At 34.9% G+C, this 12193-nt stretch overlaps 2 protein-coding genes across 3 annotated transcripts; one reads left to right on the top strand and one right to left on the bottom strand.

The window, feature by feature from the left end:
- Window positions 1-2127: 2127 nt before the first annotated feature.
- LOC107931848 (sister chromatid cohesion protein DCC1) lies at window positions 2128-4633 on the bottom strand. Of its 2 annotated transcripts, none has more exons than XM_041103827.1 (4): window positions 4510-4633; window positions 3725-4047; window positions 2736-3629; window positions 2128-2656 (listed from the first exon to the last, which is right to left on the bottom strand). In XM_041103827.1, exons 2-4 carry the CDS (start codon window positions 3886-3888, stop codon window positions 2554-2556), a joined length of 1161 nt encoding a protein of 386 aa, XP_040959761.1. In that variant the 5' UTR covers window positions 3889-4047; window positions 4510-4633; the 3' UTR covers window positions 2128-2553. The 2 variants fall into 2 exon arrangements, with proteins under 2 accessions (XP_040959761.1, XP_040959760.1); XM_041103826.1 differs by having other exon boundaries at window positions 3725-3932; window positions 4510-4582.
- A 1770-nt stretch (window positions 4634-6403) lies between these two features.
- Window positions 6404-11919, top strand: LOC107931752 (putative calcium-transporting ATPase 11, plasma membrane-type). Its single transcript, XM_016863682.2, has 7 exons — window positions 6404-6907; window positions 8113-8167; window positions 8258-10209; window positions 10434-10592; window positions 10682-10853; window positions 10965-11263; window positions 11357-11919. The coding sequence occupies exons 1-7, from the start codon at window positions 6734-6736 to the stop codon at window positions 11669-11671; spliced, it is 3126 nt and encodes a 1041-aa protein (XP_016719171.2). The 5' UTR covers window positions 6404-6733; the 3' UTR covers window positions 11672-11919.
- Window positions 11920-12193: the final 274 nt, after the last annotated feature.

Raw genomic sequence — 12193 nt, 5'->3', positions numbered from 1 at the left:
TCTGTTCAATTCTAATTGCATTAGTTAGAACATTGTGCATCAGTCCATGTATGAATAATGTTTAAAAAATAGATAATTTTTTTATCAACTTTTAAAAAAATATTAACCAAATTAATAAAGTATAAATAAATAAAAATAGATAATTTTTTTATCAACTTTTAAAAAAATATTAACCAAATTAATAAAGTATAAATAAAAAATTTATAGAACAAATTGAGTATGAGATTATTTTATTATAGATTTTTTTTTAAAATAACGTTGTAGATAAATTTGTTATTTAATATGTAGATTTTTTTCCTTGTTTACTTAATGATGAGTATTTTATAAAATCAATTATTATTTTTTATAGTTAAAATTATTTAATTTAATTCATTTGATATAATTAATATTTTATATATTAAATATATATTTTTTAAAATTAATAAATTCAAAAGGGTATACCTATACAATACTAACTAACTTAAATTTAACCCTTATATCTAACCTTTAAATAGTTATTTTTCAACTTTGGTTATGTACAAAATTCAAACTCAATTTAAAAAAAAATTAGTATCATTCCTCCTTATTCTACAAATTCATAAAAATTAATTATTTCAAAATTTAAGATTATCTTTTCTAACAATATTTTCTTAAAAATTCCAACATAAATTCTAATTTTAAAAGTACAATATATCTTATAAAGTTTAAACTAAAAATTTTATGTGAAGAATATAAAACTAACTGTAGAAACTATGGTGAAAGTAGACAAATCGCAATTGACAATTGACAAACATGAATTCCATCCAATTACGTCTTTCACAAATATTTTATTATATGAAAATAATGGAATATCAAATTTTCTTTTTGGCCATTTCTTAAATTTTTACGGTTGAAAAATAATGAAGAAAAAAAACAAAAGCAAAAGGCGCGACAACAAAATAACTAGCGTAGGTGATGGAGATGTCTTCCTTGAAAATGGCGTTTCCAAATTTGTTTACAATAGGTTTTGACATTATTCATCATTGCTTTCTCAATAATTTTTGTCTAGCATATTTGTTTCTCTTTCGATGGAAGAGAATCTATAGTAAGATGAAATCTTATTAGTATATACCTTTTCTTTATTCTTTTTCTTTGATAACAAAATGGTGTTTGTAAAACATATGGTGCAGTGCTAGCAAAAGTCAAGGTCAAGTACAACTTATTTTACAATATGCTGTAATTTTAGTCATATTGTTTGTTCGTTCTTGGATTGGATGCTGTAATTTTAGTCGAAGTGTTAAGCCACGATTAGTCGAAGTGTTTTGCTAGAAAGAATATTTATTTGTTAGAATTATCCCTGCAAACACAAGTTACCACATTAAGTGCCGGAGTCTGAGCAGAACTCAAGTAGGAACAGCATCTGGTAGTGGGGTTTAGAGCTACACTCTAAGCTATGCCATGCTATGATCTAATTACCTTTGTAATCTTGTATGATAGATGCCATACCGTAAAGTTGAGAATCATTATGTTTTGCTAACCCACATAGGATAGTCCAAAAGTTTCCATGAGGTGATACACTCCTGTAGATGCTGTGATTTACCTTTTTGGTTCGACTAATACGGGTTAGTGTATTGCATGTTCTTGAAAAAGCCTCCATGATAGAGGTGGACATTTGGTTAATCCATTGAATGGTTTGAAGAGGATTTTGGTTTATTCGTTGAAGATTTTACCATTACTAGTTTTCCAGATGTACCAACAACCCACAATTAATAAGGTGTAGAAAGCTTAACTCGAGAGTTCTGTGTGATCCATCGTGATGCACCAGTCTTAAATATATTGATGTTCATTCATGGAATGTAAACTTTCAATCCTTAAGAGACAAAAATGATCTAAACTATAGACTGACAAATTTCGAAAAACGTGGTCAGTTGTCTAAGTGCCCATTTGGCATAGTTGACAGGTAACATGTACTTGCATTGATCTCTTCTGTAGCTTAAACCCTGTAGGTAAGATATCTCGACATGGAAGCTTTAATTTCCATAATCTGTCGTAATTTAATGACTCCTAAATTACTTATAACCCTCGCGACTCACAAATTATTAATACCATATTATTTACAAATTATCATTGACTATTAATAAAAGAAGAAAAAAAATAGACGATTTATAATACATTTAACTTTTAATATTATTGAAAGTGCATACGTCTAGTAGTTGGCTCTTACATGATGTTACAACTGATGTTGTAGTAGTATGTGGTTGTCGCGTTTTCTCGTAGACGTCTACTTTACAAGAAAGTGCACACGTCTAGTTTCATTGTACATGTAAATCCTATATTTGCTACTTTATCTCGACATAAATAACTAATAAAACATACATATCAAAATTATACTGACAAATATAGACCTGCTCTCTCGCAAATGAGAAATTAGATGCTCGCATGGCATAGGCATACTTCTAGATCCAGAACCATGGTGAAGGGAGCTAATAATAATAACAAAGGTCAAACAACTTTCTTCTAGTACTAAATCACTAGATTGCATGAAACCACGACAATGGCACCCTCAGAAAGCCAAGCCTCAATATATACATATATCTATCTAGCACTAAAAACAGGTTCCGCATCAATGCTCGGTTGAGATCTCCGAGTGTACTTCAGAAGCAAAGCTTCCGATGAAAGCCCGGGTACATTTAGATCCCTAAAAAAAGAAAACTTCTTAGATTAATAGTTACACGAATCAGATTAATGTGCAATTGAAATTTTTTAAAAGAAAGTACCTAATGTAGGGCTCTAAATCTTTCCACTCCCATTTAGCTCGTTCTTTGAAGAGGATGGAAAAACGTTCTGCAGGAGTTGTTGGCAATGAGGAAACACTGAGGGCACGAACCCATGTCTCTACACCAATCTTCTCAGTCAACACTTCACCTTCTAACATATCAAAACTGGGCTGCATTTCTTCTGGAATCATCCGCAACCATTCTTCCATGAAACTCTCCATCTTCCTCTTTCCTTCTCTCAATACCCCCCTTGCAAAATGCACGCATACTCGTCTTGCATCCAGTCTCCAAACACCTCCACCCATGGCCTCCTCCTCCACGCTACTACCATAGACATTCAAACAATGGTAGACAAGTTTGCGTGGAAATCCATCCGATTCCAATACACTCACAACTTTATCTTCAACAAGTGAGTCCAGCAACCAGTCATTCAACACAGAATTATGCAAAAGCATCCTAAGAATCACGTCCATGTATTTCTCATCCACAATTCTCCAATATCCATCAATCTCCACGGCTGAAAGAGCTTGTAATCCAGCCTTTAATTCATCATCGCTAGCTTGAACCTTGTTTATAAGATCATCCCATTTATACAAATCCCCCATTGCCGTTGATGCCTCATCGGAGCTGTAAAGATTCTCTGAGAGAATTGATTTGAGCTTGTCAAGTCTAGGAGCAACCTCAACAAGCTCCATGTTACCAGGTGCAACTTTGATGACTGATGCTGTAGCAACTTGTTGCTTGTAATTTTCCCCGCCACTTTCATGCGACGTTGAACAATCTGCAGGTGGTATAAGGAACACAGAGTTTGAAGTTCCTACAAATTTAACCGAGTATGTTTTCGACTTGGTGCAAAGAACCGCATCTTCATCAGGCTGTCCTCTTAAGGTTACCCTAGAAAAGAGATGGTAAAAAAAAAGGGTATAAAATTGGAATATTCAAAAGATTACATTAGAAAGTCTACAAGCTAAATTAAAATTACATCTTACCTCTGGTACAGGACATCAGAGAGAAGTTTCTCATCAAGCTCGAGTAGAACCAAATCATCATGGGAACCAAAGAACGGATGATATTGAATAGAAACTGAAGAAGTTGGCTGGAGATTTAATAACACTTCAGCTCCCTTGCAACACGAATGAGGTTGTTCCATCATGCACAGCAAGTAGTTGAGAAAAGCCTAACTTGGAAACTCCAACTCTACAATAAATTTTTTGTATTTCGAGGGCAAAATAAACTACAACAGCTCATCGGTAACTTGTGAGATTATTAATTGCATTACGGGTAAACAAAAAAGGAGTAACTCTGCTACTATCTGCATTCAATGTTACAAAGCAGTATACGCTATCAAAAACACAAGGAAGAACATTTGAAACCTCCAACTAGAAAAAACATTATTAGGATAGGAATCTATTTGCAGGTTGCACCAAACAATCTAATTGAAGAACAAAATTTCAATGCTAATGCAAATAGATGGTAAAGTACATTGCCAAAACAATACCTCCACACCCAAGACATGAAACATTGCAATTAAAAGATCAAGTCAATGTGCATAGAAATGAAAATTAAAAAAAGAAAAATAAAACACATTTCAGAGGCCAATGGTAAACTAAAAGTAAACTTTAGGTCCAGATAGTATCAAATAAGCTTCTTTTATGTCATATAAACCTTGGAAGTTGGAACACCGAACTGAGAAGGTTTCGAAAGAATTGGCATTTCTCGTTTATCTTTCCCTAATTAAAAAAAAAAGGCAGAGAATCGGAAGCCATAAAATTACCCGTTAATGTCAGACGAAAAATCCGTGAGCAAGAAACAAAAACCCAAATTCCATAGTCAAATTGAGTTGCTACTAGCTAGGGTTTTCAGAGTTTGGCTGTGGTCATATAGTGGGAGGGGATGAAAATGGGCTTTTTCAGAAATGGCGGGAACCCAGTTTGTTGGGCATGGCCTATGGGCAGTAGCAGATGGACCCTAAACAAAATTGAGGATTATCCTCTTTCCCCTCCCTCACTTGCTCCTAATTTCCTTTTCCATTAATATTTTAGTTGTATTTATTCACATAATTTATATTTATCATGTATATAATATTTTAAATTCATCTAATATTTCTATATTTTTAGTGGCATCAATTGCAATTCATTTTGCAGTTCGACACAGTTCAATCTGCTTACATGTTTGGACTACATTTTTTAAACTATTTTTATACACTTTTAAGATATTCAGCAATAATTTTTTAATCTCAAATTGAAAAAGATATTTGATCAAGTAAGTATATTTTGATAATTTATTATATAATTTATTTACATTGTTTAAAGAGATTTAAGATAGTAAGAAATTTAATTGATGAAGATTGCCTTTTTATGATATATCATGTTGAAGAGTTTTAATTAGGAAGAAATTTCATAGATTCATTTTGATCATATTAACTCAAATATTTAAGTCTACAAATACCTATATATTAAGGACTTGATTATCAATTTATTCAAGAGCTTTAGAGAGCATAAATTTATTTCTTCTTGGGACTTTATTTTAGATAGGAGAGGAATTTTAGTAAATGTATAAGAGTGATATTGCAATTTAGTGAGTGAATTCAATTTTAATAACATCCTATACTATTGATACATAGTGGATTATTTTACGATTTCAAACTATGCAACCAATTTATTTGTCCATATCTAATTTTTGTTCTTTTAGCTGTTTCTTTAATTGAAACTTAATATATAGTTAACAAGCAATTCAACACTAACAATTCCTATCAAATCTGTTAGAGTTAGGCACTTGGTGCCCTAGGCAAAGATCCTATTGATGAATTGCTTGATAGTTTCAACTATGCCAATTAAAAAAATATATAAGAGAGACTTTCACAAATGAAAGCCTTTAAAAAAGTCAATTGGAAATCTTGAAAAACTATTTTATCAAGTTAGAAACCACTTATTAAAGAAATCAATAGACTTCAACCATCAAGCTTGAAATCACTTGGTCAACATAAAAGTCGATTGATGAGAACATTTAAAAGGCTATTTTATCAGGTTGGAAACCACTTACTAAAGAAATTAATGGAGTTTGAACATCAAACCTAGAACTACTAGGTCGGCAAATATATACAAGATATCTAGTTATAACTCAAAGGCCTTGAATGCTATTTTTAGTGATATATATCCTCGTAAATTTAAGCACATTCAAGGTATTTTTATCTCATGAAGTTTGAATCATTTTTGAAACAACACATAAAGGTATTACTTTAGATATTAATATACATGTTCAAAATTTTGAAAATGTGAGATGAAGAAACAATTTTTTATTTTTATGTTAATTTACGTGACATTTAATATCCAAAAATTTGATTTCTAAGAAAGAGCAAAATTTGAAAAGGTAAATTAAGTATTTGGATAGAAGTTATGAATAATAAAATTTAGTAAAGATTATTGCAAAATTTTAAAAATTAAAGGAATAAATTGCTGTCCGCTACCCAGAACAAGTATCGGAATGAAAGGTAGGTTGAAAATTAGGAGGCCATGGTTGAATGGAACCTAAAACCAAAGTTTCAGCCCAAACCTTTACGTTATCAAAGAATATCGACCTAGTCAAGTTTGATGGGCTGCTGTGCTTTTCTTTTTAACATATTTCTTTTCTTCTTTTTAATTACCAGTAAATCTTATTATGGTTGTCCAGCAATGGAAATTTCCATGTATAAATGATATATACACTTTATAGCTTTCGCTTTGCTTTAGCTTGGCATACGCTAGTCTAGTCTTATAATCTATATAAATCTGTTGTAGTGGTTCCCGCCAATCACGGCGTACGATAGAGGTTTGAAGTTGAACCTTTCTTCGTTAAAAATCCAACACATTCCAATAAACCTTCCATCCATTCATCTATTCTTCCCCCTTGCTGCATGCATTGCAATTTACAACTATTTGTAATATTTCAGATTTTCATACTACATATATATATATAACCCTAATACCATCCATCGCTGCTCTTTCCCTCTATTTACATATATGGAGGACTACTTGAGAAAGAACTTTGCCGTTGAACCCAAAAGGCCATCCGAAGAAGCTCTAAGGAGATGGAGGTCTGCTGTCGCTCTCGTCAAGAACCGCAGTCGTAGGTTTCGTATGGTTGCTGATCTTGCTAAGCGTGCTGAAGCTGATCGCAGGCGTAAAATTATCCAGGTTTTTAATTTTTTTTTTTAATTATATAACAATTTGCAGTGGTAACTGTCCTAATTCTTTCTTCTCGTACGTAAGTACTATGTCATGTCCTCATAATATCAGAAAGCGAAGGCTTGAATTGTAGGTATCTTTCTCGAGTAGGTTGAATTTTGTAATGAATTATAATTTGAACCTCACTCCGCCGAAATGGTCTACAATTTACGTTAAGCTTTGAATTTTATGTATCATCCTTATAATCTTATTTGTTCAGAGGTTGAATTTCGAAAACGTAAGGTCAAGAATATATCAAGTCCATTTTTTACGGCTACAGCCTTTGACTTTATCTTTGCTTTCAACTCGAATCTGATTTCCCATTCCCAGTTTAATGGAAACTTTCTACCTATATCTATCTAGATTGGCTTCGGACATGATTTATCATCTCTTTGATTTGATCCCGTCTCTTATTTTAGACCAAAACGAGCTCCTTCCATACAAGGATCCGAGTCATGTCATGTCATGTCATGTCTGGTTCTGGTTGGTTGAATTAATAGCCCAAAGTCAAAGCCAGCTTAAGGTTGCATGGGATTGTGTTTTAAACCAACCAATACTTGTCGAAATATAAATATACAGTTCGTCCTTTTTTCCAGCAATATGTTACTGTTAAATGATGAAATCATCATATTACCAGGCCAAAATTACTCAAAGGAATAGATGATTAATCTTTAATTTCTTGTAAATGTCTTAACCAGTTATGAAACGCTAAGCACAAAACTTTTGTCGAGTATGCTCTGATGGAGGGAGCAGCAACCAAACATTTTCAGTGTTCTTAACGCACTTTGATATTTAAGCTTCATGCAGCAGTAATATAAAGGTCATTTCTATATTCAGGACGTGACCTACCTAATTGCATAACTTTCCTCTTTTATGAAAAGATTTACTTGTTGGGTCAACAAAAGTCATCGCATTTGCACTCTTGTTAAACAGTACCTTCAAGCTAGATTAATGACTTGTGTTAGTCTTGAATGATATAATGTGGTGGGATATTGGAACTCTAATTGAATCGGTATTAGCTATGGAAGCTCACAACTATGTTCTTGTTAGATATGTTACAATCTCAATTCTTGAATACATGAGAATCTGACTGACTGGTTGTCTTAGTTGTACATTTGGTTTTCCAAAGTATCCCTGAACTTATTATACTTGGATTGGATCATGTTTTTTGCAAGGAAAAAATTAGGGTAGCTCTTTATGTGCAAAAAGCGGCATTGAATTTCATTGATGGTATGATCTCTTATATATATGATACATCGTTATCCATCCAAATCAAATATTCCTCTTCAATCATCTAACTTTATCTGGTACCTAGAACAGCTGGCAAGCAAGCTGAAAGCAAGCTTCCAGAAGATGTTAGGAAAGCTGGTTTTCACATTGGAGCGGATGAGCTAGCATCCATTGTTCGGTCCCATGACATGAGTAGCTTTGAAGAACATGGAGGAGTAGAAGGCTTAGCCAAAAAAGTCTCTGTTTCTCTGACCAACGGCGTTGTTCCAACTGATATCTCATTCAGGCAAAATATATATGGCAACAACAAATTTGATGAAAAACCTGCTAGATCCTTTTGGATGTTTGTGTGGGAAGCGCTGCATGACTTGACTTTGATTATTCTCATAGTATGTGCTGTTGTTTCTATAGGTGTTGGAGTTGCTACTGAAGGGTGGCCTGGTGGCCTGTATGATGGGCTAGGAATAGTACTTTGCATTTTCCTGGTTGTATTTGTTACTGCCATTAGTGATTACAAGCAGTCCTTGCAATTCAAAGACTTGGATAAAGAAAAGAAAAATATACTTGTTCAGGTCACCAGAGAAGGGTGCAGGCAGAAGATTTCTATCTATGATCTGGTGGTTGGGGATATTGTTCATCTATCAATTGGAGATCAAGTTCCAGCAGACGGTGTTCTAATATCTGGTTACAGCTTATCGATCGATGAATCAAGCTTGTCTGGGGAGAGTGAGCCTGTAAAAGTAACTCAGGAGAGACCTTTTCTTCTCTCAGGGACAAAAGTCCAGGATGGCTCTGGGAAAATGTTAGTGACAACAGTTGGTATGAGGACTGAATGGGGAAGACTGATGGTTACTCTAAGCGAAGGTGGAGTAGATGAAACACCTCTACAGGTGAAGCTCAACGGAGTTGCTACGGTTATTGGAAAGATTGGTTTGGTATTTGCTGTTTTGACATTTTTGGTTCTCACCATAAGGTTTATGATGACAAAGGCACAGCTCGGGGAGATTGAAAAGTGGGGTATGAGCGACGTTCTGGTTCTCTTGAATTTCTTTGCCGTTGCAGTGACCATAATTGTAGTTGCAGTTCCAGAAGGATTACCACTGGCAGTAACATTAAGTCTTGCATTTGCAATGAAGAAGTTAATGAGTGATAAAGCTCTTGTAAGACATCTCTCAGCATGTGAGACAATGGGTTCAGCCACTTGCATTTGTACTGATAAAACAGGGACACTCACTACTAATCATATGGTTGTTGACAAAATTTGGACTTGTGGGCGAACCATAAGTATTGCAGGAGATAACAAGAGGGAGGATGTTTTGCGGTCCTCAATTGCTGGAGAAGTATTGGACCTACTTTTGCAGTCCATATTTCAAAATACAGGAGCTGAAGTAGTCAAGGGAAAAGATGGCAAGAACAACATTTTGGGTTCTCCAACAGAGACAGCAATATTAGAGTTTGGTTTGCTGTTGGGAGGTGAATTCAAAAAGTATAGGAAGGAATCTACAATTCTGAAAGTTGAGCCTTTCAATTCAGAGAAGAAAAGGATGTCCGTCCTTGTCTCCCTTTCTAATGGTGGTGAGAATAGAGCATTTTGCAAAGGTGCATCAGAAATCATTTTAGAATCTTGCAACAAGGTAATCAATGTTGATGGGAAGGCTGAACATCTATCCAAAGAGCAGAAGAAGTACATCACTGATGTAATTAATGGCTTTGCCTGTGAGGCTCTAAGAACTCTATGCTTGGCTTTCAAGGATGTAAAAGACACTTCAGATGTACATAGCGATAGCATCCCTCAAGAAAACTATACGTTGATAGCTGTGATTGGAATTAAGGATCCTGTACGTCCTGGGGTAAGGCAAGCAGTGGAAACTTGTTTATCTGCTGGAATTAAAGTGCGGATAGTTACTGGAGACAACATTAATACTGCTAAAGCTATAGCAAGAGAGTGTGGAATTTTGACAGAAAACGGTTTGGCAATTGAAGGGCCAGAATTTCGTGACATGAGTCCACGGCAGATGGAGGAGACCATACCAAAACTTCAGGTCTTGTTATTGCTTTAAGCACATGGAAATCTTTTTTCTTTAATATATAGTATGTTATTGTTATGAAAAACTTTACTCTTCTGTTTTTCTAAGGAATCAAATGCAGCTTTACTATAAAAAAAATGACTTCTAGAAACATGTTTGGAGCTGGAAAAAGAAAACAGAAACCACAACTTTAGTAGCATGTTTATGAATTCCCTATAACATGCTTGACATGTTTGCAGGTTCTGGCCCGATCATTGCCCTTGGACAAGCACAAACTTGTAACCTACTTGAGGAAGGAGTTTAAAGAAGTGGTGGCTGTGACTGGTGATGGGACAAACGATGCACCAGCTTTGCATGAGGCTGACATTGGACTTGCTATGGGAATAGCTGGTACAGAGGTTTGTTATCATCTCAGCCAGCAGTTGTGACAATTAAGCAGTTTTACTTGTTTTGTAAACTAAGCATGTTTCTTCAATATCACCTTCAGGTTGCAAAAGAAAATGCCGATGTTATCATAATGGATGACAACTTCGCGACTATACAGAATGTAGCCAGATGGGGCCGTGCAGTTTATATCAATATCCAAAAGTTTGTACAGTTCCAGCTAACAGTTAACATTGTGGCTCTCATGCTCAATTTTGTTACTGCTTGCATCTCAGGTACTGAGACAGTAAAACATCACTAGCAAATTTGTTTCCTAGTTTCAGCTTAAACCTGTCTTAAGACAAGACACTGCAAATGACTGATAATATTTGAGAAGTAATTTTCAGGTTCTGCCCCTCTGACGGCTGTTCAGCTACTTTGGGTGAACATGATCATGGACACTCTCGGTGCATTGGCATTGGCCACAGAACCTCCTCATGAAGGCCTAATGAAAAGACCCCCTATTGGAAGGGATGTAGCCTTCATCACCAGGGTCATGTGGAGGAATATAATTGGTCAGACAATTTATCAATTGATTGTACTTGCAATTCTCAAATTTGATGGGGAACGGCTTTTGAAGATTTCTGGTTCAAATGCTACTGCTATTTTAAATACACTCATCTTCAATTCATTTGTGTTTTGCCAGGTGCTGCCTCTTAATCGTTATATTCTTTTCATCACTTTCTAATGTATGGAATTATTCAGTTCACAATGTAGTTTGTTTCTACTATTACTTCAGGTGTTCAATGAAATCAATAGCAGGGATATGGAGAAGAAAAATGTTTTCCGAGGCTTCTTCGATAGCTGGCTATTCATTATGGTGATGGTCTGTACAGTGGGTTTCCAAAGCATAATAGTGGAACTATTGGGTACAGTTGCAGATACTGTGCCACTGAGCTGGGAGTTATGGCTGACCAGCATTTTACTTGGAGCAGGAAGCCTCATTGTTGCTGTTATCCTCAAATGCATACCCGTTGAGAACTGCAAAGAAGCTTCCACAACCAAGCACCATGATGGCTACGAACCGCTCCCGACTGGCCCAGATATGGCTTGAACGATCCACTTCCATGTTACAGTTGAAACAATGGCAGTAATAGGTCGGCCTAGAAAAGGCTTTTATTGAAGTAGCTAGGAACTATTCTGATGAATTTAATTTATTTTTTGGATAAGTAATCAAATTTATTTACCCATAGAAGCAAACTTTTGCTACAACCAAACTTTGTATAGATCACTGTCACATATAACTACCTTGCTATGATGTCTCTGATATATAGATGCCAGAATCTCCTGAACAGCCAAAAATTATCCTTTTTAACCCACTTTATCAGCGCATCTTTTCCTTTCGGCTGATGTGAAATGAATGAAGTTCGATGGGAGCCATTAGAATCATAATGCATAGTTGACTATTATTATATAAAGAAAGCCATAATAATCAAGTTTTCCTAGTAGTGAAGACCATGCAGGTCAAATGAATAGATTTCAAGATAGATCCTTGTTAGTTTAGAATACTCTATGAGAAAGTGTTAAGTAGGAAAACAGATATTTATCTTTAGACAGGACATGCTCAAAATGCTAT

This window comes from Gossypium hirsutum, chromosome D10 (assembly GCF_007990345.1).
Source record: "Gossypium hirsutum isolate 1008001.06 chromosome D10, Gossypium_hirsutum_v2.1, whole genome shotgun sequence".
NCBI classification, from domain to species: Eukaryota; Viridiplantae; Streptophyta; class Magnoliopsida; order Malvales; family Malvaceae; genus Gossypium; species Gossypium hirsutum.
Note: the sequence above shows the minus strand (reverse complement) of the source record. Positions and strands in the feature narration are given on the sequence as shown.